This window comes from Heptranchias perlo, chromosome 4 (assembly GCF_035084215.1).
Source record: "Heptranchias perlo isolate sHepPer1 chromosome 4, sHepPer1.hap1, whole genome shotgun sequence".
Taxonomy (NCBI): domain Eukaryota; kingdom Metazoa; phylum Chordata; class Chondrichthyes; order Hexanchiformes; family Hexanchidae; genus Heptranchias; species Heptranchias perlo.
Genome location: NC_090328.1, coordinates 76565498 through 76593177, shown reverse-complemented (window position 1 = coordinate 76593177; position 27680 = coordinate 76565498). Strand labels below are relative to the sequence as shown.

Here is a 27680-nt window from a genome sequence, read left to right as displayed (position 1 = left end):
TCTAAAAAAAGGAGCTGTTGAATTTCTACGCAGTGCTTGATATCTGCAGAATTTTAAGATGAAGGGAAACAAAAAGGAATGGAGAGATGAAGAGAACAGACTAACTAGATGTTCATCCTCCTTTAGGGTAAGAATCAAGTGGAAAAAAATACAAATAGCAAATTAATATGTGCTATTGTGTTTCCTGAGCCTACTAATAACAGTACTTGCATGATGTGATATTGTGGCATAGCACACTGATACACTCATGTCCTATCACCTTACAGCGCTGTACCTAACAGCAGCCCTGGCTTCAGTTGTAATGTTGTAAAGTAAATCAGGCATCTGGAGGAGTCAATATTACCCAAAGAAATGGGTTTCACCAGAACTTCCAAAATGAGCAGCACAGTGGCAGCAAATGTAAATGCTGCATTCAGATGGAATGTCAACTATTATTGCTCTGCATACCTCGTTGTTGGATAACAATCAAATAGGTGGAGTCCTGAAAAAAGATCATCTGCTCAACTACTTGAGTGAGGAACTATGCCCATGAAATTTGATGGCACCATGCCTCTTTTTCAGGCGCTAAAGAGGCACCTATGTCTCTAATATGGTAGGTAGGAAGTGCGCTGCCCACCGTATTGGTGTAGTCAAAAATACAGGTGTCCAGGGCCCATGCCTGAACCAGGCGTTTGGCTGTTTGCATATTCAAATAAGGGGCCCAACGACTATTTGAGGCCCCCTCTGCAATATTGGGTTGCCCTAAATGAAAACCAGGTCTACATGCGGCCTAATAGGTGGCCCTTAAAGGGATCGCTGCAGGCCACAACCAACAACGTAAATGTATAAAATATACTTATCTGAATTTGGAGCCAGGAGGATGCTCCTCCCCGTTCCACGTTCAAATCACGTGGGCCGCTGCCTGCCGCTGCTACCCTTCCCAATCCTGGCTACCACTAACCACCATCCCGGTCGTCTTCCTCTCCTGGTCCCCTTTAAAGGACTTACATGAGGAATGCTGCTGGCGCCACAGTGGCCTGATCCTCGAGGCCTTTTCTCCAGCAAGCTGCCTGGGGACGTGACTAGGTGGCTGTAGCTACCAACATTTTCTGTCAAAGCTCACATTTAAATAGCAGCCATACAAGCGGTACCAAAGGGTGACTGGCGGCCATGGTAATGTTCCCCAGCAAAGAGTCAGCAGCTTCAGGAAAGGAGGTGAGTGGAGAAAAATTGGTGAGGAAAAAAAATAGAAGTAAACTGTTATATTTTGAATACTTATCAAACTGAAAAACTTCTTTAAGTGTGGCTAAACAATTAAGCAGCAGTACAATTCAAATGTTTAAGTGAATGTTTCTACAAACCACAGAAGATGTCGGGTGAATTTCCATGGGGCTTCTCCTGCTCTGCCGCCGTAACTTCAGTGGAAGTTTGAAGGAGAGTCTGTTTACGTGTGAAAACGGGATTTCTGCTGAACTTCCATCGAAGTTACAGCAGTGGAATGGGAGAAGTCCTTAGTGAGTTCAGCCCCCATCGTGAGATGTAATTCAACTCCACCACTCTTTTATGACTTTGACTTAAGACCTAGGACTACGGAATTTTTTCTGTAGTTTGTGTACTTAACTGACTACAAGTTCTTCCTGATGTTGTAGCGCTGCCGTAAAAAAAGTGGGACTCTGATATAAACACTACATAATGTCATAAATAGAAGTTAATCAAAAAGGAGCTTCTCCTAGTATAAAGTAATATTTTGATAGTTAAATATTAAAACATTCCTTTTGCCAGCTTTTTTCAGTATGCTACTATACACCATTTTGGTAATGGGTAGATAGTTGTAAAATCACTAATGATGCACTTTGAGACAAGACTTCATAAGGCATTGCATGTCACAGGCAGACGGAGGTGGACGTAGCATTATGAGCATTTGCTATGACATGTCCCTGCCTAAATATTAAGAGATAAAAATAAGTTAAGGGGCCTTAAAGCTTTAGCAACAAGGGAAAGCTAGAAGCAGAAACATTAAATTAATTCATAAGAAGATAACTGTTTGCCCTAGAGAAAATTGTGTTTGTATTATTGTGCCAAAAAGGTAAGGATCGTTTCTCAATACAGTAAAATACCACAAAGTATCGTGCTTTGCCTTAAGGGACTCTCCTTCCATCAAAACACTATTCATGTGAATAGGAAATTGTGTTCAGGTCAAAACAAAGATATAAATAATCACTAAGTATATGCTATCAAATAAATCAGCAACATTTTAGCAACACAGCAGATAGATTTCTTTCTTTGGTTTAGCAAAGTACTTCCATGAGGATCATTTATAATTTACAGCAAACAGTGTTGCAGAATTAAACAGTTTAAAAAAAAGTCAAATAAATAAGCAAGCCCCAAAGTTACTGGTGCTTCTGCCCATGCGTGTTATGTGCTGCTGATCCCACTGGAATTTGTGGGGTCAACTCATTTAAATAATGCACGACAGCCCAGGAGTGCAAATCCTTTGTAAACTGAGATTAAAGCACTGGCACAATTTAGCCAACAACTCAATTCCATCTGTGTCTAAGAGTTAACACCACCGTGCTAAATGGGATAGATTCAGAACAAAACTGGGCATCCATGAGCCACTGTGGGCCATCAGCAGCAGCAGAATTGTATTCCAGCACAATCTGTAACCTCATGGCCCGGTGGGGGATTCGGTGATGGTAATGCTGTTGAATGTCAAGGGGAGGTGGTTAGACCCTCTCTTATTGGAGATGGTCATTGCCTGGCACTTGTCTGGCGCGAATGTTACTTGCCACTGCCTGCTCTTGTAGCCACAGTATTTATATGGCTGGTCAAGTTAAGTTTCTGGTCAATGGTGACCCCCAGGACATTGATGTTGTCCAGGTCTTGCTGCATGTGGGCTCGGACTGCTTCATTATCTGAGGCGTTGCGAATGGAACTAAACACTGCGCAATCTACCATTACCAACAAGCCAGGGGATCAACCCTGGCTCAATGAAGAGTGTAGAAGAGCATGCCAGGAGCAGCACCAGGCGTACCTAAAAATGAGATGCCAACCTGGTGAAGCAACAACTCAGGACTACATGCATACTAAACAGCGGAAGCAACGTGCTATAGTCAGAGCAAAGCGATTCCACAACCAACGGATCAGATCAAAGCTCAATTAAACAACTAACGGGAGGAGGAGGCTCTGTAAACATCCCCATCCTCCATCCTCAATGATGGCGGAGTCCAGCACGTGAGTGCAAAAGACAAGGCTGAAGCGTTTGCAACCGTCTTCAGCCAGAAGTGCCATGTAGATGATCCATCTCGGCCTCCTCCCAATATCCCCACCATCACAGAAGCCAGTCTTCAGCCAATTCGATTCACTCCACATGATATCAAGAAACGGCTGAGTGCACGGGATACAGCAAAGGCTATGAGCCCCGACAACATCCCTGCTGTAGCGCTGAAGACTTGTGCTGCAGAACTAGCTGCACCTCCAGCCAAGCTGTTCCAGTACAGCTACAACACTGGCATGCACCCGACAATGTTGAAAATTGTCCAGGTATGTCCTGTCCACAAAAAGCAGGACAAATCCAATCCGGCCAATTACTGCCCCATCAGTCCACTCTCAATCATCAGCAAAGTGAAGAAAGGTGTCGTCGACAGTGCTATCAAGCGGCACTTACTCACCGATGCTCAGTTTAGGTTCCGTCAGGACCACTTGGCGCCAGACCTCATTACAGCCTTGGTCCAAACATGGACAAAAGAGCTGAATTCCAGAGGTGAGGTGAGAATGACTGCCCTTGACATCAAGGCAGCATTTGACAGAGTGTGGCACCAAGCAGCCCTAGTTAAATTGAAGTCAATGGGAATCGGGGGAAAACTCTCCAGTGGCTGGAGTCACACCTAGCACAAAAGGAAGATGGTAGTGGTTGTTGGAGGCCAATCATCTCAGCCCCAGGACATTGCTGCAGGAGTTCCTCAGGGCAGTGTCCTAGGCCCAACTATCTTCAGCTGCTTCATCGATGACCTTCCCTCCATCATAAGGTCAGAAATGGGGATGTTCGCTGATGATTGCGCAGCGTTTAGTTCCATTCGCAACCCCTCAGATAATGAAGCAGTCTGTGCCCGCATGTAGCAAGACCTGGACAACATCAATATCCTGGGGGTCACCATTGACCAGAAACTTAACTTGACCAGCCATATAAATACTGTGGCTACAAGAGCAGGCAATGGCAAGTAACATTCGCGCCAGACAAGTGCCAGGCAATGACCATCTCCAATAAGAGAGGGTCTAACCACCTCCCCTTGACCTTCAACAGCATCACCATCGCCGAATCCCCCACCATCAATATCCTGGGGGTCACCATTGACCAGAAACTTAACTTGACCAGCCATATAAATACTGTGGCTACAAGAGGTCAGAGGCTGGGTATTCTGCAGTGAGTGACTCACCTCCTGACTCCCCAAAGCCTTTCCACCATTTACAAGGCACAACTGAGAAGTGTGATGGAATAATCTCCACTCGCCTGGATGACTACAGCTCCAACAACACTCAAAAAGCTCGACACCATCCAGGACAAAGCAGCCCGCTTGATTGGCACCCCAACCACCACCCTAAACATTCATTCCCTTCACCACCGGTGCACTTTGGCTGCAGTGTGTACCATCCACAGGATGCACTGCAGCAACTAGTCAAGGCTTCTTCGACAGCACCTCCCAAAGCCGCGACCTCTACCACCTAGAAGGACAAGCGCAGCAGGCACATGGGAACAACACCACCTGTACCTTCCCCTCCAAGTCACACACCATCCCGACTTGGAAATATATCGCCGTTCCTTCATCGTCGCTGGGTCAAAATCCTGGAACTCCCTTCCTAACAGCACTGTGGGAGAACCTTCACCATACGGACTGCAGCGGTTCAAGGCGGCGGCTCACCACCACCTTCTCAAGGGCAATTAGGGATGGGCAATAAATGCCGGCCTTGCCAATGACGCCCACATCCCATGAACGAATATATTTTTTTTTAAATCACCCTTGTGCAACCCCTTAATGCCTGTCTTCAATGCTTGTTTACCTATCCTAGTGCTCCTACAAAGTATTTCCCCAGTGGCTACAGCTTGGGAGATGGAAGGCTGCTGAGCTTCCATTGAGGACACTTCAGATAGCCATGGTTAGCGACCTCAAGCAGCTCTGGGCCTTGACTGCAGCATCTCACCGTGGGCCGGGGCAGTCTGAGCCAGCTGGTTGTGTGGCACTAACAAAGGCACTGGCAGAATGGGTGGCGGGGGAACAGGCATGCTGTCCTCCTGAGTGAAGACAGCAGGTTGAGAAAGTGGTTAAAAAAGCATACGTGGTCCTGGGCTTTATAAATAGAGGCACAGAGTACAAAAGTAAGACAGTCATGATGAACCTTTATAAAACACTGGTTCGGCCACAACTGGAGTACTGTGTCCAGTTCTGGGCACCGCACTTTAGGAAGGATGTGAAGGCCTTGGAGAGGTGCAGAGATTTACTAGAATGATTCCAGGGATGAGGGACTTAATTACGTGGATACACTGGAGAAGCTGGGATTGTTCTCCTTGGAACAGAGAAGGTTGAGAGGAAATTTGATAGTTATTCAAAATCATGAAGGGTCTAGACAGAGTAGATAGAGAGAAACTATTTCCATTGGCAGGAAGGTCAAGAACCAGAGGGCATAGATTTCAGGTGATTGGTAAAAGAACCAAAGGTGATATGAGAATTTTCTTTTCTTTTACACACACAGCGATTGGTTAGAATCTGGAATTCACTGCCCGAGGGAGTGTTGGAGGCAGATTCAATCATGGCCTTCAAAAGGGAACTGGATAAGTACTTGAAAGGAAAAAATGTGCAGGGCTTTGGGACTAGCTGGATTGCTCATGCATAGAGCCGTCGTGGACTCAATGGCCTCCTTCCATGCTATAACCATTCTATAGGTGCCTCTCCCAAGGAACAAAGGCCATTCTCCTGGGACTGCGCCTCAGCACTCCCTCGGTTCTGCACATGAACAGAGTGCAGGAGTGATGTGATGCTCTGAAAGCTCCTGTCAACACTGGCCCCCAGAGCCAAGATGGCAGCAGTCTGGGCTGCCATGGAAACTATCAGAGCTGTCATCAGAGGTTTCATCATGATGGGTATAAATAGTGTTCATGGATCTGATCACTCGGTCCATGTTGGGCACAATGGTCTCCATTCTCTGCACAAAGCCCCAATATAAGTTGGAGCTGGATTCCTCAATGCTCCGAGTCACTGCGTGCAAGCTCGCTGGCAGGCTGCCCAGTGCACCTAACATTTCCTGGTATGTGCCCCCATCAGCCTTCTTCGGTAGCTTGGGCCTTCAAAGTGAACATCTGAGTTCTCTGCAGCAGAACTGGTATGTGACCTCGCTCTCTGGCAAGCTGGCACCTGTGGCACCCTAACTCCTGCACACTTGTAGCCGGTGATTCACCACAGGAAGACCTTTCCTCTAGTCTAGCCTCAAGTATGCGTGATGCCAATCTCTGAGCTGGTGCTGGCTAGCGTCAGATCGAGTGCTGGTGCATCTTCAGGAAGGCTGGTCTCCTCTTCCTGAAGTGGCAGAGGTGTCTCCACATTTTCACCACCTGAAATGAAAGAGAGGGACAAGGGTTAGCTTTCATTGTGAAGGGAGAGCATTGGAAGAAGTGGTTGGTGAAAGCATGTCATGCAGAGTGTGTAGTGTGAGACAGAAGTAAGAAGGGGAAAAAAAAAAGAGGATAAGGATGTGAAGAAATCCTGCGCGATGTCTCCTCTGGTGTTGCCACTCACCACGGCCATGACTCTCCCCATTACTATGGGGAGACGGTGTGAAGACAAGCTCTGCTTCCTCTTGTGGCAACTTCCTGGCGAAAGTTACGTATGACCCTCACCTGCAAGAAAAAAGGGAGCGTGTCTTTTGAGGTGTTTAGAGAATGTACATGTCATGATCAAATAGCTGGTATGCAGCGTGTAAGATGTGAGGTGAGGGTTGCAACAGTGGTGAGTGTGAGGAGAAGCAGGTGGAATGAAGTGTGGTTCAGTGATTATCGGAGAGTGAAGAGAAGCCGGGGTAGGGAGTATTGTGAGTAGTGAGGCTGGAGGTGGTGCATGTATGAGCAGAGAGTAAGAGAGCAGTATTCTTACTAATAACTCTGGGGAGCTCATTGACCTTATTTCTGTATTGCAGCCATGTCCTGGGAGCTAAGCTCCTGGCATTGACCTCCTCAGCAACCTCTTCCCACTGGCGGTGGAGGTGTTGTCTGGAGGGCTTTCTGCCCACTAGGAGAACAGGATCTCCCTCCTCCTATTCACCGCCTGGATTAGGGCCTCCAACGTGGCAACAAAAAACCTGAATGTCCTGTCGGAGCCTCTTCCAGCCATTTTTCAAGCTTCCCTGTTGTCTGCAGCCAGAGTGCACCTCCCCTTTAAGAGTTGCTGGCTGCCTTTAAGTGGAGTCAGTGAAGTCCGACTTCCATCCGCCCCCCCCCCCACAAACAGGTGTGCAGCCAATGAATAGTAGCATTGGCTGCACACCTGAATCATTATAATGAGCTCCCAACACCAATTTCACATGGTCCCTGGGACCGCTTGCAGCACACCCTGCCTCCTGCGCACTTGTTTTCAGATGCAATCGAATTTCTAGCCCGACATCTTTATGCCCACTTAACAAGCCATCTCCAGGCCTGTGGTCTTGATGGCTTATTTTCTATCACGGGTAAGGCATGTTTTGTTTGTAAAAGCCTTCATGTTGAATTAACATTAGCAATTTCTGTTCCTAGCATTCAGTCTGACTACTGACTATTTTGAGGAAACATTTAAGGCAATAATTAAGGCATTTCCCCTCCAGAGCTGAGCACAAATGTGTTCCAAGATCACACAAGTTAAACTGGTATTGAGGAATATCAATACCCCCCCGCACATCGGCAGAGGTCACAAAAAAAGGTATTGATGACGCTCCCTCTGAGTTACCCCTCAATTGTTGATGTTGCATCACATGGAAATACCCAATTGAGGGGAAAAAAGGGGCAGTGCTACCTTAATCAATAACATAGCACTTAACAAAAAAAAAGACAAAGCTTATCGATGAAACCAATATTCTATCTAACTGAACAGGGCAGATAAAGTCTTATTGTGTTGCAGTGTATTTACCCATAATAGAAGAACCACTTTAAATTGACCATTGTGCTCTCTATTGTACCAGCACCAAACAGCCCTGAACAACAACTTACATTTATATAACATCTTTAATGTAGTAAAACGTCCCAAGGTGCTTCACAGGAGAGTAACCAGGTAAAAATTGACACCGAGCCAAAAGAGACATTAAGGCAGGTAACCAAGAGATTGGTCAAAGAGGTAGATTTTAAGGAGCGTCTTAAAGGAGGAGAGAGAGGTAGTGTGGTGGAGAGGTTTAAGGAGGGAATTCCAGAGCTTAGGGTCCAGACAGCTGAAGAGGTTAATAACATGGGATTAACACTACCCAAGTGCATGTCTCTCAGATGCCTAAGCATTTAGAGTGAAACTTCTTATATGTTGTACTAGATAGCAGTATTTCTTTGTTATGACAGATAGTACAAGTGACTTACAGCCTCAAGAAATTTTACATATCTATCAAGATTCAGTTAATGGGAACCCTGTTTATTTTTTCCAATGATTTTTTTCTTTAGGTATCAGAATTGTTACTTGCCATTGAAAATTTAAGTAAGCAACGGCTGGAATCTCAGAGTGAACAGAATCATGTGGAGAAATTAACAGAAGCAGAGAGACTCCAATTACCCACTGTAGATATACCAACTGCTAATGACAATCAGGGTATTAAAAATGCAAAATTGCCAGATTATAAGCATATTAGATCTGGCTCATCCAAAAGAATTAAATTTGAATTGTGCCCTCAACAAAGCATTTTTGGATGCAACATGGATGCGAAATCTCTTCAATGCAAGATGGACACGAAACCTCAAGATTCACGAAAATCAAAGCTTGTATGTAATTGGCCCAAAAAAGCTAAATTGGATAACCAATTTGATCAGAGGATTAATGCACCACAGAAGAAACTACTTATTTCAAATGTAAGTGGTAAAGAATACACTCTTCCATCTCTGTTAATACCACAGAGAGATAGAAAGAGAAGGCCACTTATTGATAAAACAAGTCAAGCAAGAAGCCCTTTTCTGAAGATCAAGCCATCTCTATGTCCTCCACGGATTCAACGGTCAGTACTAACAGGTAAGCTATAGCTATAAAGCATAGCACTGATTTTCCCCTCTCTCTCCCTCCCTCCCCTATAATCAGGCATCAGACAGACACAGTGTACTGTGCCTGCTGAGAGAGGAGTGGGCACACATTTCCTGGCCCCAGCCAATTGCTTTAGCATTGGCACAACCCCTGGGAGCAAATATAGGGATGCACCAGCAAGCTGAAAAGGTCTGCAGCTGGGCGCCTGGCCATCGGCATTGGGGTTTTCTGGCTTCTGCAGGAGAACCCAAGGCCCAAAGACCATCCCGCAAAGCAAAGAAAATAACGTATCTTCAGCAAGCCTCCTTCTTTGGGATGCCCCGGAACACCCTGCAGACCTTCCAGTCTGCACAGGGATCTGGTGTCAGTCACACCACCACCTTTTTGGGGTACCCCTTTTTTGGGCACCCTATAAGGGCATGAAGAGATAAGTGAAGTTGGAGGGTTGGGAAAGCCCTCCTCCTCACCTCATTAGCATGCTTATGTTAAGCTTGCACCTACTGCAGACACAGGACTAATACTACCTATTGTGGGGAAACGCAGAAATCCTGGGGCAATGTAATGTGGCGGAGACCTGAAGTACCAGAACATTCCCCAGACGCACCACAGATGAAAACCTACCTTGTGTCCTCAGCAGTTAAAGGAAATTTCCACCCCAGTAACTGTCATTGGTATAAACAATAGGAAGTGCTTTCTTATCATACATGTGATGCTGAATCTGAGAAGGAAGCTAGTAATGCCATGTTATATGCATATGGTAAAGGAACCCATTGCTGGCAGCCTTCATATCAGTGGATCTATAATAAGGGGTGTATTTCCCTGTAGCTTCTCCCACTCTGCCATTGTAACTTCAGCGGAAGTTGTGCAAAAACCCCATTTATGCTAAAATTCCACCAAAGTTAAAGCAGAAGCTCCAAGGAAATTCACCCCCTCAGTTTCAAATAACCTCTTATGTATAACTTGCCTTAAAAATCTTAATTTAGCGTAGGAAATTGCAAAAGAAAATGGTGTTTAGTAATTTTGAACAGCGAAAATTGGAAAGGAAAAATGTGATTTTTTTTTACATGGATAATCTTAAGGTAGAACTAACCTGACAATAGAAGGGTTAATATTACCCCCTCTCTCCGCTGCCGCCACCCCCCCCCCACACACACCTTTAATTATTAAGTGTTGGATGGAAATTAATAAAAAGACTGCAGATAACTCAAATTTTCCCAGTAACAAGTATTAGTTAATATGGGAGAAAACTTAGATCCGTAAGCCAATCACATCAAGGCAGCATTTGACCGAGTGTGGCACCAAGGAGCCCGAGTAAAATTGAAGCCAATGGGAATCAGGGGGAAAATTCTCCAGTGGCTGGAGTCATACCTAGCACAAAGGAAGATGGTAGTGGTTGTTGGAGGCCAATCATCTCAGCCGCAGGACATTGCTGCAGGAGTTCCTCAGGGCAGTGTCCTAGGCCCAACCATCTTCAGCTGCTTCATCGATGACATTCCCTCCATCATAAGGTCAGAAATGGGGATGTTCACTGATGATTGCACAGTGTTCAGTTCCATTCGCAACCCCTCAGATGATGAAGGAGTCCGTGCCCGCATGCAGCAAGACCTGGACAACATCCAGGCTTGAGCTGATAAGTGGCAGGTAACATTCGACCAGACAAGTGCTGGACAATGACCATCTCCAACAAAACAGAATCTAACCACCTCCCCTCGACATTCAGCGGCATTACCATCGCCAAATCCCCCACCATCAACATCCTGGGGTCACCACTGACCAGAAATTTAACTGGACCAGCCATATAAATACTGTGGCTACGAGAGCAGGTCAGAGGCTGGGTATTCTGCGACGAGTGACTCATCTCCTAACTCCCCAAAGCCTTTCCACCATCTACAAGGCACAAATCAGGAGTGTGATGGAATACTCTCCACATGCATGGATGAGTGCAGCTCCAACAACACTCAAGAAGCTCAACACCATCCAGGACAAAGCAGCCTGCTTGATTGGCACCCCATCCACCACCCTAAACATTCACTCCCTTCACCACTGGCACACCGTGGCTGCAGTGTGTACCATCTACAGGATGCACTGCAGCAACTCGCCAAGGCTTCTTCGACAGCACCTCCAAAACCTCCGACTTCTACCACCGAGAAAGACAATGGCAGCAGTCACATGGGAACACCACCTGCACGTTCCCCTCCAAGTCAAACACCATCCCGACTTGGAAATATATCACCATTCCTTCATTGTCGCTGGGTCAAAATTCTAGAACTCCCTATCTAAACAGTACTGTGGGTGAACCTTCACCACACAGACTGCCGCGGTTCAAGAAGGCGGCTCACCACCACCTTCTCAAGGGCAATTAGGGATGGGCAATATAAATGCTGGCCTTGCCAGTGATGCCCACATTCCATGAATTAAAAAAAATCTTGAACTAACTAACATTTATCTCAAATAATGATTCCTACTTAAAGTAGCAGGCATGTTTTATAAAACTTTAAATTTAAAGTCTGGATAAAGCAATGTTGTAATAATGCTGGGAGAAATTAAATGATGTAGCAGTAATGTGCATTTATGTACGTTTGTAAGTTACATAGAATGTACAGCTCAAACAGGCCATTTGGCCCAACAGGTCCATGCCAGTGTTTATGCCCCACACGAGCCTCCTCTCTCCCTAGAAGTTTAAACCAAGAGATAGAAAAAAGTGGACCCAGGAAATAGAGAACACAGGTTACTGATAAAATTCTGGAATATTGCAAGGAACAGTAATGCTGAAAAACCAATACGACTAACAGTAAAAGTGGGAATAAGGAAAATAATGAGGAATGAAAGAAAGAGAGAAACAAGCTAGACTCGCGTCTGTTTAGAGTGAGGCATCTTTCTCTAATACACTTTCTATAATGAAAATATTCAATATACGTTTAAAACTTTATTGCATCCTCGTTTTTGTCCTTTCCCATTGTTGGTTTTCTGTCTTTCCTCTTTTTTGCCATCTCTTCAGGTCCCGCCACACCATGCACAATCTGAAAAGCTGGGTAAGAAACCTGCTCACAGTCCTGTGCAAATCCTGCTCGAGCAAGCAACTAGGAAGTGCACGGGTGACTTGGCTTCTGATTTTGGACTCCATCCTTTAGGGAAACAGCTGGCTTGCATTCAGTGTCTCCTCTCATGGCACAGCTGAGAATGGGAATTGACTGTGGGCAAAAGAAGGCAATGAACCAGTAATCTGCCACTCTATGGCAGATTGTTTCTGCTTCTCTAGCTGTCTAATTTTATTTTTTTTTAAATGATTTTCTTTATTTCTTTGTCATCAAATTTCTTCATTGGTCCTCCTTTCTGTTTTTCGTTCTTACATAGACCCTGCAATCTCCCAGCGTGGTTCTTCTCCGTCTCTTAGCCTATCCTCAAGATCGTCTAGGTTTGTCCTCAGCCTCCAGCTTCTGGCCCCATGACATACAGATGTGATTTGACAATTATAGCTGCTGCTGCAGCTACTATTAAATCTATGTCAAATGTTCCTGTAGTAAAACAAATTTTATTTTGACCACGTTAGTGTCCTGACCCTTAATTTCTAACTTTCTGTATAAATTCATTGATTAGTTTTTGTACTAAATATACACATTTTTGAACTTCTTATAGACACTGATACACTGACAAGCCTAACTGAGAACCAGAGAACATACAAAACAAAAGAAACAAAAAAAGATTATAAAATAATTTTTAAAAACATAGAAAGAGAAAATTAATGGGAGAGCACAATAAATAAATAGAATAGAGCAAAGGAAAGACATAAATAATGGAAGAATGAGTGGAACAACAAGGGATAAGGAAGATTTTTTTAAAATAGAAATTAAATCAAGCCCTCATAAATGGCCACTAGTCTAGTTGTTTTTTTTAAGATAATAAAAATTGTGATTATTTGAAATCTGAAATAAAAAACAAGACCTCGTCTTACTCAAAATGTTATTGTCTTGCTTTTTGACCTGCTGTGCATTTCTATGATATTCTAGTTTTATCTCTTTGATCAGCAGGATCCAGGAGTCATTCCAAGAATAAGAAATATTGCAGAAGCAAAAACCATCTTTTTAAATAAATTGACAATGTTTTAATTTGAATTTAAAAATGAGGAAGTAGGTTTGTAATGTACCTGATAATGTTTGTTTTAACAGCACAGCAAAAATGTTTGCCTGGAATTTCCACAGGACCTTTCCTGATCTCCCTCCATTACTTCAGCAGAAGATTGGCAGAAACGCCATAAACTGCTATTTACACCGTTTCTCCAGGGATTCTGCTGAAGTTACGGCAGGAGTTCAGAGAATCCCTGCAGAAACTCTACCTCGTTATATCTACATCAGCTACTTAATTTAAATACTAGCATCTTGTGGATTTTGTTTGATTGACAGCTCATTTTGAGCTTAAGTGGCACATACTTAAATTTCCTTTGTCCTGGTCAAATTTTGAAAAGTATTTCTCAGCCTGTCTTGTTCCAATTAAACTGTTTCTCTGTAGTCATCAGTCAGAGGTAAATAGATCAGAGACTCTTAATGGATAGCCAGAAACAAACCATTGCGTAATATTAAAATTCAGGGACTTTGTGTTCGATCCAGTTTGCACCACAGTTTAACGCAGCAGACGGAACTGTTATTTTGTATCTCTGCAAAGAGACAGTTAAGCCTGTAAATGCTGAAAACTTCAGAAAAACATCTAGAGTAAAAACTCAAATGTAACGATTAGATTGTTTTTTTAAAAAGCTGATGTATATGGTGTTATAAACAAAATCTGGGAATCCTCATTACTGCTGTGCAATTTTGTAAAATAGGTGCATATCTTGATACTAGATTCTCAAGGAGTAGAAAGATTCTTCAATAACTCTTACAACATTACAGGGAATCCCATCAATTTTAGAACTCAAACAAGACTAACTGGCTGCTCTCTTATCTGCACTATTGCTGTGCTAAATTCTGCTGCCTGCTGACAAACAGAAATGACGGTGGCCCGATTTGGAACGCACAAGTTATGAGGCTCAAAGGGTGCAGCAAGGGGAAATGTGGAGTGGAAAGAAAAAGACTATTATAAACTGTTTAAAAGATGAAAGTCAAATTAATACTATAGTAGTTTGAAAAATAATTTTCAATGGAGTACAGTTCTTTAAAAATTGGGGGAAAAGTTTTTTTTCAAAAAGGCCCAGAATTTCCTGGTTTGCACTTATGCTGATCTTGCTGACAGGAACTTACACCCAAATTTCCTGCAGAGCTCATTTGCCTATGCCGAAAAGTAAAAACCACCATAAAATAAGTATGAATTCAGCAGTATTATTTTTGCATTCTAATTTCTATATTCTAAATGGCTGAACCTCAGCTTAAACTAATGGTTGTTTCAGTAGTTCTAATAAAGTTGATCATACACTCGTATGCTAACATTTTGACCCTCATTATAAAGTTCTTTAAATAATCAAACTTGCTAATAAATTAAACTTTGTTCTTCACTATGTTAGTCCTCGATAAGTACAACCAATTCAGGAAGCCCAAATGCGAATTTGTAGAAAATCAGATTTGAAGGGTAGCTACACCTGGATCACATAGTTTCATACAATCATCTTGTCTAATTCAGATATACAATTATTTTATTATTTTGATAGATATTTGCAAAATCTCATCTACCCAATGCCTCAATCTCTAATTCAGCAAATCACGTGATAACGAAGCAGGGCAGACACTGCAGTTTCTATTCAACAGTTAAAATTATTTACATGCAAGGAAATAAAAGGAACAAGGAAGTGTCAGTTCTGAAATTGCCTGTTTCCTATGAAAAATTAAAGCTTCAGACCTGAAAATTTCAGTGACATTGATATCAGGTGGCTTTGGGTCTTGCTGCACTTAAATTTTGGGGGGTAAACCTACGCCAGCGCATTACTGACGTAAATGCAGGAAACTCATGTGAGCTGGTCTTTTGTATGAGGTGGGGGGGGAGCGGAACTATGTAAATGAGCGACAGGGGGTTTCAGTGGATGTATCACAAAAGCGGTACAAATGAATCAAGGAAATTTGCGCGTAGCGAGGTTTTGCCGTAAACCCGACGTAAATGTCACGTGCTAATTTCCTCGGGGTGGAAGTGGGCAGATGAAACTTCCCTCTTCAGGTATAGTTATGCCAAAGTGTTCCACGAAATTCCAGGCCAGTATATTTACTTAATAAATTTTAAAAGTTTGGTTGGAAATTTCCTTGACTAACATAGTGAAGAACAAAGTTTAATTTATTAGCAAGTTTGATTATTTAAAGAACTTTATAATGAGGGTCAAAATGTTAGCATACGAGTGTATGATCAACTTTATTAGAACTACTGAAACAACCATTAATTTAAGCTGAGGTTCAGCCATTTAGAACATAGAAATTAGAATGCAAAATAATACTGCTGAATTCATACTTATTTTATGGTGGTTTTTACTTTTCGGCATAGGCAAATGAGCTCTGCAGGAAATTTGGGTGTAAGTTCCTGTCAATCAGCCACCCTAACTTCAGCAGAAGATTGACAGAAATCTGAATAGATACACAAGTGGGGTTTCTGCTCATCTTCCGCCGAAGTTATTGCGCCCGATCAGGAGACGTAGCAAGGAAATTCCCGGTGTTATTCTCTGAATTAAGGTATTTGCGTTCACTTTCAGGAACGCAGCATTATGAATCCTTCCTTGACTTAAAAGACTTACAGTGGAAACTATATAAAGGAGCTGCGAAGAACAGAGCACCTGACCTGATAAAGGATGAACGTAAATGCACATTACAGCCCACCCTCATAGGGAGGCAGCACGAAGGAACTCTTCCAGTCCCTTTGATCTGTAAAGGTAACAAGTATATAGAAATGTTCTAGGGGCACAAGTGTAACCTGATCTCCTGTCAACTTTTTGACCAGCTAATAAATCATGTTTCTTTGAAAATCTGAATCGTCTGATGAGCTTAGAATCATAAAATAATACAACACAGAAGGCCATTTGTCCCATCATCCCTGTGCCAGCTGTTTGAAAGAGCTATCCAATTAGTCCCACTCTCCTGCTCTTTCCCCATAGACCTGTAAATTTTTTCCATTCAAGTATTTATCAAATTCCCTTTTGAAAGTTATTATTGAATCTGCTTCCACCAACCTTTCAGGCAGTGCATTCCAAATCATAACAACTCACTACCTAAAAATGTTTTTTTTCTTGTCGCCTCTCGTTCTTTTGCCGATCACCTTAAATCGGTGTTCTCTGGTTACCTTTCCTTTTGCCGCTGGGAACAGTTTCTCCTTATTTACCCTATTAAAACCGCTCATGATTTTGAACACCTCTATCAAATCTTCTCTTAACCTTCTCCATTCTAAGGAGAACAACCCCAGCTTCTCCAGTCTCTCCACATAACTGAAGTCCCTCATCCCTGGTACCATTCTAGTAAATCTCTTCTGCATCCTCTCTATGGCCTTGACATCCTTCCGAAAGTTTGGTGCCTAGAATCGAACACAATACTTCAGATAAGGCCAAACTAGTGTTTTATAAAGGTTTAGCATAACTTCCTTGCTTTTGTACTCTATTAATAAAGCCAAGGATCCCATATGCTTTTTTAAACAGCATTCTCAACTTGTCCTGTCACCTTCTAAGATTTGTGTACATACACCCCCAGGTCTCTCTGTTCCTACACCCCCTTTAAAATTGTACCACTTCTGTGATTTTTCTAAATTTAGGTTTATTTCATGCAACTATAGTCTGTTGGAATATATTTGTGACATTTTATGCACGGTAAGTAACCGGTTGAAGGCTGCAATTTTAACACTCATTTTTCCAGAGCAGGCAGTTAAGGCAATGAATAGCTGAGCCATACAGACCAGAAGAATCACAGGTTTGATCCCCAGTGTATGCTGAGTTAACTGATCTCAGCCAAGACAGCAACAGCAGAAGCAGAAGCAATACAAGTGGCCTTAACTCCCTCAGTTGGGAAAGAGAAAATTGGCATGGGCTCCTGCACCTCATTACCCAGTGATCCAAGCTGGAAGTGAATGTTGGATGAGGATAGGATCCAGTTCAGCTGTAATGCCCCCATATGCAAATACATGTTTCTGCTCTTGTACTACTTTTAAGCCCCAATTTTAGCCTAACCCGCCCAATGTAAAATTGGGTGAGGTGTAATTCAGGCATACAACCCGAACCCACCCCTTTCTCACGAGTATGCTAAGTTAAAATCAGGGCTTTAAAGTTTTATCATTTCAAGTTTTATAGTCCCCACCGTTTATATTGGATATGAACTGGGTAGTAAAGTGAGTAGCGTTTCTCAAACATTGATTTGACATTAAAAATGCCTCCAAAATGTCAGTCGACAAAGTGAACCAGCGAGTCTGTAGGTTCACAAATTGAGCCACAATTGCTAAAAAAAATTAAAAAGTAACTTCTCATTTCATTATAGAGCATGTAATTGTACTTTACCAGGTGCTTTAGCCAACTGCATGGCTTTTTGGGCTAGAAGGGGGCCACTGACAAGCAGATCTCTCCCACGGGCATTCTGAAACCAGTACAGCAGTGCCTTCTCGACTTCCCCATCCTTTGCCTCGTGTTTCCTCTTTCCGTCAGGGATGCCATTCAGTGAATAGCTGTTCATGGTGTAGCTCTTAAGTTGGTGACAGCAGATTTAGGTCGACAGAAGTGCTGCGCTCGGACATGCTGGCACCTTCGGCAAATCGGGCATCCAACCTGAACTCGTATATTAGGAGATTAATTTTCATGCTGAGGTTCATCACTTTTCTCTTTCCAGCCATGTTGCTGATGCAGTCCGTGCTGTTAGTGCAAACGTGTTGTTTGGCACTATCACGGTGCTAAATGGGATAGATTCAGAACAGATCTAGCAGCTCAAAACTGGGCATCCATGAGGTGCTGTAAGCTATCAGCAGCAGCAGAACTGTATTCCAGCACAATCTGTAACCTCATGGCCCAGCATATTCCTCCCTCTACCATTACCAACAAGCCAGGGGATCAACCCTGGTTCAATGAAGATTGTAAATGAGCATGCCAGGAGCAGCACCAGGCGTACCCAAAAATGAGGTGCCAACCTGGTGAAGGCACAACACAGGACTACATGCATGCTAAACAGTGGAAGCAGCATGCTATAGATAGAGCTAAGCGATTCCACAACCAACAGATCAAATCAAAGCTCTGCAGTCCTGCCACAACCAGTCGTGAATGGTGGTGGACAATTAAACAACTAACAGGAGGAGGAGGCTCCATGAACATCCCCATCCTCAATGATGGCAGAATCCAGCACGTGAGTGCAAAAGACAAAGCTGAAGCGTTTGCAACCATCTTCAGCCAGAAGGGCCGAGTGGATGATCCATCTCAGAACCTCCTCCCAATATCCCCACCATTGCAGAAGCCAGTCTTCAGCCCATTCACTCCACGTGATATCAAGAAACGGCTGGGTGCACTGGATACAGCAAAGGCTATGGGCCCCGACGACATCCTGGCTGTAGTGCTGAAGACTTGTACTCCAGGACTAGCCGCGCCTCTAGCCGAGCTGTTCCAGTACAGCTACAACACTGGCATCTACCCGACAATGTAGAAAATTGCCCAGGTATGTCCTGTCCACAAAAAGCAGGACAAATCCAATCAGGCCAATTACTGCCCCATTAGTCTACTCTCAGTCATCAGCAAAGTGATGGAAGGTGTCGTTGACCGTGCTATCAAGCGGCACTTACTCACCAATAACCTGCTCACCGATGCTCAGTTTGGGTTCCACCAGGACCACTCGGCTCCAGAACTCATTACAGCCTTGGTCCAAACATGGACAAAAGAGTTGAATTCCAGAGGTGAGATGAGAGTGACTGCCCTTAACATCAAGGTAGCATTTGACCAAGTGTGGCACCAAGGAGCCCTGGTAAAATTGAAGTCAATGGGAATCAGGGGGAAAACTCTCCAGTGGCTGGAGTCATACCTAGCACAAAGGAAGATGGTAGTGGTTGTTGGAGGCCAACCAACTTAGCCCCAGGACATTGCTGCAGAAGTTCCTCAGGGCAATGTCCTAGGCCCAACGATCTTCAGCTGGTTCATCAATGACCTTCCCTCCATCATAAGGTCAGAAATGGGGATGTTCACTGATGATTGCACAGTGTTCAGTTCCATTCGCAACCCCTCACATAATGAAGCAGTCCATGAGCTAAATATTCAGGGTTATTTAACATTTCGGAAGGATAAGAAAAAAGGTAAAGGTGGTGGGGTAGCTCTGTTAATAAAGGATGAAATTGGTATAATGGTGAGAAATGATTTTGGCTCAGAAGACCAAGATGTCGAATCAATTTGGGTGGAGGTAAGAAACAGCAAGGGAAAGAAATCACTGGTGGGAGTAGTGTATAGGCCCCCTAACAGTAGCTACACTGCAGGGCAAAATATTAATCAGGAAATAAGGGGGGCTTGTAAAAAAGGTAATGCAATAATCATGGGCGATTTTAACTTTCACATAGATTGGACAAATCAAATTGGCAAAAAAAGCCCTGAGGAGGAGTTCATCGAGTTTATTAGGGACTGTTTCTTGAACCAATACGGCGGGGAACCAACCAAGGAACAGGCCATTTTGGATCTGGTAATGTGTAATGAAACAGGATTAATTAATGATCTCAAAGTAAAGGATCCCTTGGGAAGCAGTGATCATAACATGATAGAATTTCACATCAAGTTTGAGCGCGAGGATCTTGAGTCTGAAACTACTGTATTAAACTTAAATAAGGGCAATTATAAAGGAATGAGGGCGCAATTGACTAAAATGGACTGGGTAAACAGATTAGATGGTATGATGCTGGATAAGCAGTGGTAAACATTAAAAAAGATATTTTATGACTCGCAACAAAAACATATCCCTGTTAGGAGGAAAGACACCACAAAAAGGGTGAACCAACCATGGCTAACTAAGGAAGTAAAGGATGGTATCAGGTTAAAAGAAAAAGCATATAACATGGCAAAGATTACTGGTAAGCCCGAAGATTGGGAAAACTTTAAAAACCAGCAAAGGGTGACTAAAAGAATAATAAAGAGGGAGAAAATAAATTATGAAAGTAAACTAGCAAGAAATATAAAAGCTTCTACAAGTATATAAAAAGGAAGAGGGTAGCTAAAGTAAACATTGGTCCCTTAGAGGATGAGACTGGGAAAGTAATAATGGAAAAGAAGGAAATGGCAGAGGAATGGAACAGATATTTTATATCTGTCTTCACAGTAGAAGACACTAATAATATACCAATAATAGTAGAAAATCAAGGGGCAAAGGGGAGGGAGGAACTAAAAACAATCACTATCACTAGAGAAAAAGTACTAGGTAAACTAATGGGTCTAAAGGCTGACAAGACCCCTGGACCTGATGGCTTGCATCAGAGGGTCTTAAAGGAAGTGGCTACAGAGATAGTGGATGCATTGGTTGTAATCTTCCAGAATTCACTAGATTCTGGAAAGGTCCCAGTGGATTGGAAAATCGCAAACGTAACACCCCTATTCAAGAAGGGAGTGAGACAGAAAGCAGGTAACTATAGACTAGTGAGCCTAATATCTGTCATTGGGAAAATGCTGGAATCCTTTATTAAGGAAGTAGTAGCAGGACATTTGGAGACTCATAATACAATAAAGGAGAGTCAACATGGTTTTATGAAGGGGAAATCATGTCTGACAAATTTATTAGAGTTCTTTGAGGAAGTAACGGGCAGGGTGGATAAAGGGGAACCAATGGATGCAGTATATTTGGATTTCCAAAAGGCATTCGCTAAGGTGCCGCATAAAAGATAAGAGCTCGTGCTGTTGGGGGTAATATACTGGCATGGATAGAGGATTGGCTAACTAACAGAAAACAAAGAGTCGGGATAAAAGGGTCATTTTAAAAATGGTAATCTGTAACTAGTGGGGTGCCGCAGGGTCCAGCGGTGGGGCCTCAACTATTTACAATATATATCAATGACTTGGATGAAGGAACAGAGTGTCTTGTGACCAAATTTGCTGATGATACAAAGATAGGTGGAAAAGCAAGTTGTGATGAGGACACAAAGGGCCTGTAAAGGGATATTGATAGGTTAAGTGAATGGGCAAAAATTTGGCAGATGGAATATAATGTGGGAAAATGTGAAGTCATCCACTTTGGGAGGAAAAATAAAAAAGCAAAATATTATTTGAATGGAGAAATACTACAAAATGCTGCGGTACAGAGGGATCTGGGTGTCCTCGTACATGAAACACAAAAAGTCAACATACAGGTGCAGCAGGTAATCCGGAAGGCAAACGGAATATTGGCCTTTATTTCTTGGGGGATGGAGTGTAAAAGCAGGGAAGTCATGCTACAACTGAACAGGGTGCTGGTGAGACCACACCTGGAGTACTGCATACAGTTCTGGTGCCCTTATTTAAGGAAGGACATACTTGCATTGGAGGCAGTTCAGAGAAGGTTCACTAGATTGATTCCGGGTCTGGAAGGGTTGCCTTATGCGGAAAGATTGAACAGGTTGGGTCTATACTCATTGGAGTTTAGAAGAATGAGAGGAGACCTTATTGAAACATACAAGACTCTGAGGGGACTCGATAGGGTAGATGCTGAGAGGATGTTACCTCTCATGGGAGAATCTAAAACTAGGAGGCATAGTCTCAGAATAACGGGTCGCCCGTTTAAGACGGAAATGAGGAGGGATTTCTTCTCCCAGAGGGTCGTGAATCTTTGGAATTCTTTACCCCAAAAAGCTGTAGAGGCTGAGTCATTGAATACATTCAAGCCTGAGTTAGACATATTTTTGATCACGGGAGTCAAAGGATATAGGAAAAAGGAGGGAAAGTGGAGTTGAGGTAAAAATCAGATCAGCCATGATCTCATTGCATGGCGGAGCAGGCTCGAGGGGCCAAATGGCCTACTCCTGCTCCTATCTCTTATGGTGCCTGCATGCAGCAAGACCTGCACAACTTTCAGGCTTGGGCTGATAAGTGGCAAGTAACATTCATGCCAGACAAGTGGCTAGCAATGACCATCTCCCCTTGACATTCAATGGCATCACCATCACCGAATCCCCCACCATCAACATTCTGGGGGTCACCATTGACCAGAAACTTAACTGGACCAGCCACATAAATACTGTGGCTACAAGAGCAGGTCAGAGGCTAGTATTCTGCAGCGAGTGACTCACCTCCTGACTCCCCAAAGCCTTTCCACCGTCTACAAGGCACTAGTCAGTAGTGTGATGGAATACTCTCCACTTGCCTGGATGAGTACAGCTCCAACAACATTCAAGAAGCTCAATACCATCCAGGACAAAGCAGCCCACTTGATTGGCACCCCATCCACCACCCTAAACATTCACTCCCTTCACCACCGGCGCACCGTGGCTGCAGTGTGTACCATCCACAGGATGCACTGCAGCAACTCATCAAGGCTTCTTCAATAGCACCTCCCAAACCCGCGACCTCTACCACCTAGGACAAAGGCACATGGGAACAACACCACCTGCACGTTCCCCTCCAAGTCATGGACCATCCCGACTTGGAAATATATCGCCGTTCCTTCATTGTCGCTGGGTCAAAATCCTGGAACTTCCTACCTAACATCACTGTGGGAGAACCTTCACCACACGGACTGCAGCGGTTCAAGAGGCAGCTCACCACCTCCTTCTCGAGGGCAATTAGGGATGGGCAATAAATGCTGGCCTTGCCAGCAACGCCCACATCCCATGAACCAATAAAAAAAAGCGGCAACCTGACCCAAATGACTGGATTAAATAGCCAAGGTAATCACACCTTAAAGATGATGTGGAGATGCCGGTGATGTACTGGGGTGGACAAATGTAAGGAATCTTACAACACCAGGTTATAGTCCAACAGTTTTATTTGAAAATCACAAGCTTTCGGAGATTATCTCCTTCGTCAGGTGAGTGAGTGCAGCAGATTGAACAGCTGAGTCTGTCCAAAATAGCCAGAGCCTTTAACACGGTATAAGCGGTGACTTTGTCTTTGACGCCTATTGGAATGGCAAATAGCTAATGCTAATTGCCCAGTATATATGGTTGGCTGCAATAACCATAGGTGCTTTATCAATTTTATCCTATATTATGACCTCAGTCCAGTCCGGAATAATCATGGATGTCAGAATCCAAGGGAGGATAATTTGGTTTACCCCCAAAAACAGGCCCGGGCATCGCATTGCGCGATTAACCCGCATCCGGTCGACCCGTCGCAGGTAGCACAAGCTCCTGCTTAGAGAACGTACCTCGTGCACGTGAGAAAACCAGGGCTTCACAAAAGGATTCCACGACATTTGGGCTTTCCACCAGCAGAGGGAGCCAGAATCTCTTAAAGACAGGTTGTATCTCTGACAGTCAGCCTGCATCTCTTAAAAGGTAGCCAGTACCTCGAGCCTGTTCCACCATTCAATGAGATCATGGTTGATCTGTGACCTAACACTATATACCCACCGTAGACCCATATCCCTTAGTACCCTTGGTTCACAGAAATCTGCCAATTTCAGATTTAGAATTAACAATTGAGCTCACATCAACTGTCGTTTGCAGAAGAGTGTTCCAAACTTCTCCCACCCTTTGCGTGTAGATGCGTTTCCTAACTTCACTCCTGCAACTCCTGGCTCTAAATGTTAGGCTATGTCCCTGAGTCTTAGTATTCAAGTATAGGAGACCTCCAAATAAAGGTACAAATGCATCAGCAGCTAACCTGTAAATCTTGCATGGTCCCTTTAAATAATGCTAGTGGGAGGTCCTCCAGGCACTCTAAGACATGTTTGGACGGTCGTGGTTAAGACAGTGCGTCGAGTGGAGTGTTAAGTGCCAAAATGGTGTCTATCACTTTAAATCAGCGTTGCACACTGACTGACTGACTGAACACGTATTCTCCTTACTTTACATGATGCCGGCGTTCCTTATTTGTGCATGCGCTAAACCCTTTACCAAGATGGCTTCCGGCACACGTCATGCTAGCAATGTGCGTGCACATCCAAGACGCCATCTTGGATATTCGGAGGCCGTGTAGCGCCGAAACAATGGGCGCTACATGGCCCAATTTAGCGCCCAAGGTCTGTACAGCATCAGTTACACTGCTCCTGAGAAAACCCACTGATGCACTTAGCATCTCGGTTAAGGGCGGGCTCTACTGTAGGTGCTACATGCTTCAGGGTGGATTGTAGTTGTGTAAAACGGTCAAACAACATTTCACAGTTACAAATAATGGAGGGAGTCCTCCCACTCGATTAAAAATTGGTTGCTTTGACTCAGCCTTGGCGGATCCATGGGGAAGGTAATGAAATCTGAAGCCCACTTGAATAAATTATCTGTTTAATGCAGTTATGCACATTGATTGATATGTGTCATCCAAGGCTGACTAGTTGCATAAAAATTTAGAGCAGTTGTTACATTCACGCCCACTGACAAAGCTGGCCCCGTGACGGAAAGGTGCCAACAGTGGCATATATGACTTCCTGCATCCAGAGGAATCTGCAGCCTTCTTGCAAACTGCCTTTAGGAAAACTCCAGATAGGACTTCCTTGGTCTGTAAAACCTCTGATGTGGATACCCAGGGTCAGGTATTACCTGTGTATGTTTTGCTGGATTCTCCTGGCTCCCATCTTCTCTGTCATCATCATCCACTTCCTTAAAGCATAGGAACAACAGAACTCCAAGAAGCAATCCATTATTTCATTAAACTTAAATTCTCTCTTTAAATTATCAAAATAGAGCAACTACCTATAAATCCTGGAGATTTTCATAGTTTTATATATTGAAAGTCATTTCAAGGCTTTACAGGATCGCTGATCTGTATGACCTATGGTCTTTACTATGATTTCCCACCTCTGGGACATGTACTGGTTGCAATTTATAGTGGTGGGACTGACCAGAATCTAAGGGAAATCCTGTGGATTACAAAGCCATGTCTTTTGCCTTCATGTACGTGAGGCGGGATGAGTGGCTTCACTCAATGTTGGCATGATTGGGGGAAAATTTTGTCAGCCATTTTTTGTGGCAGGGTTTTAGTGGAAGGCCTCCCTGCCCCATTTCCCTCAGCAGACCGCCTTTATACTGCCCAAAGATAGACGCGTTTTACTAGGAAAATCAAGGCCCCCCTGTGAAATCCCTGGGAGATGAACTAGTAAGAAAAAAGATATATCAACTGGTTCTATGCTTTTGTTGTTTGTGTTTAATACCTTTTTAGTATTAAATATACTTAATGTTGTATAACTGAACAATGGTGGCATTCTCCCCCAATGTTTAAATGACAAAGCTAGAAACTACTTTCAGTTATCAAATGAACACTTAACATGCATCTAATTCATCTCTCTGCTATTTTAACAGGTGTTAGCTCACTTAAAATAATTAATAATAAATGAAACAACATAAGTGAAAGAGTCAGATTGAGTATAAAGCTGGGAAACATTTTCGTTGACATTAGTGAATGGAGGAAAATATACCCATATTTATTCATGATAACCAATTCTCTCAGATCCTACAGTTGTTATTGTGGTGGCGAGTTAAAGTGCTTTCTTCCTCATTTTTCCCACAATCATAGATTTCAGTGCAGAACAAAGTTTCTTTCACTTTACTCCAACAACATGAAGAGCACCCACTACTGCATAAGTGTGACATTTCATTTCCTGCACTAGCCATCTGTTGGGCCTCTGAGTGAGATTGTCACATCATGGCAGTTTTGTGTTGTAGCCCATAACCATTAGTAACTGGGCTGAGATTGCTAAAACTCATTGCAATAATGCAAAGAGTTACTCATTACCTATGCAGACACCATTAAACAAACCATAACTGACATTTTCACAACATTGCAAAAAATAATGTTGGCACTTACTACACTTAGAGGCAGCCTAAGATGTTGAAACGATGTACTTTAAGCCTGTTCACCCTTGCTCGATACTTGGAAATCATTTCAAGCAGAATCCATGATGCGCCAGTAATAGCTCTGAAGTGAAAAGGCCACTGGGTAGATCAAAAAGAAAATATCAGGACCAGTTTCCTTCCCTTTAATGTGTTGCGTTAAATCAATAACCTTTAAATATCAACAGGAAATGTTATCAAAAACATGAATGGAGGCATATGGTGATCCTTGCAACATGCTACCTAATATTATTACCAGTCACAGCTTCTGATGACTGTCATGCTGTGGTAAAACAAAGTCGGCAGCCTATTGGTCAGCCTATGTAAGACTGTCCTTTGATATAAATAATTTTGAGAACAAAAACATCAGAAGTTTCTTTCCATAACTTGGATGAATCAACCCCAGAGGTTCTAACTGCACTCTGAATAGTCAATATGGGGGTAAATTTCCTCATAGCGTCTCCCGCTCCAACGGGGTACCTTTGGCGGAAATAGAGCTAGAAACCACGATTACATGAGCAAAGAGCATTTCACCCAGACCTCCGCTAAAGTTATGGCAGCAGAGCGGGAGAAGCTCCGAGGAAATCCATCCCCATTAATGTTAGCAAATCCACAGAGATAGGCAAAAGCATAATATTAAAAATTAATACAGAAAAAAACTGGTAAAAACAATTCCCTGTGTTGATTAAATAGAACCATGACTGCACTTAACCAGTTTCAACTTAAACTATTGAGCTTTGGAGTCAGCCTCAGTTAACATCTTCAGAGTAGCTTCTGGTAAGAAGCTCAGCCTATAAATTTGGCCGTGCATTGCCCATTTCTCGGGTGCTAACTGGCCTACTAAGCCCCAATATGGGGGAGAGGGGGGGGGTAGGAAGCCGCTCGCCATATTGAGAAAGGAAAAAAAAATAGGTGTCCTTTACCCGCACCTGAAACAGGCATTAGACTCGTTACATATGCAAATAAAGGCACTCATGCTAGATTGGGTTACCCTGCGGCAGTTCCCAGGGAGACCAAACCTTGGGAATCGCCTGCGACTTACAGGATAAGCTTTTTACATTTACTTAACTTAATGTGGAGCCACACATTTAACCACCCCTAATTCCGTACCAACCCCCGCCTCCACCCCGATCCGATCCCGGACCCGCTTACCTGAGTTCCGCTGCGACCCGAAATTGCACGACTCTTCACCAGCGGGTTCTGATGCCGCAGCGGCTCCATTATAATGAGACTTGAGGCCCAATGTCTGGGGAGGCTTTTAAATGTATTTGAAATACAGTTCAATTTCTCTCACACCAGTCCTTTTACAAAGAATAAAAGCAAACAGCTTTTTTGGGAATGCGTGGCAGGGGACTGGTGGGAAGAATAATCCAGCAATTGATTTTTGGGGCTTCAAAAAATAATAAAAACACAAAACAGGTCCCTCTCCTACTAGTCACAGCAACCTATGAACCTAAAGTTGTTGCAACGTGCAAAATGAGGAATAGGAATGTTAGGGGAAAATCACAATATGAATCCACTCCTCAAATCCTTGTTAACTTACCTTTTTACTTTTCAGATGCTGACGAGCCTGCTGTGCATTCCCAACATTTTCTGTTTTTTTTTCCCCAATAGCTAGTATAATGT

At 43.4% G+C, this 27680-nt stretch overlaps 1 protein-coding gene across 2 annotated transcripts; it reads left to right on the top strand.

Moving 5' to 3' along the window:
• Window positions 1-27680, top strand: LOC137320523 (uncharacterized). Of its 2 annotated transcripts, XM_067982213.1 has the most exons (4): window positions 1-127; window positions 8642-9200; window positions 15868-16044; window positions 27613-27680. In XM_067982213.1, the coding sequence occupies exons 1-4, from the start codon at window positions 59-61 to the stop codon at window positions 27666-27668; spliced, it is 861 nt and encodes a 286-aa protein (XP_067838314.1). In that variant the 5' UTR covers window positions 1-58; the 3' UTR covers window positions 27669-27680. The 2 variants fall into 2 exon arrangements, with proteins under 2 accessions (XP_067838314.1, XP_067838315.1); XM_067982214.1 differs by lacking the exon at window positions 27613-27680 and having other exon boundaries at window positions 15868-16137.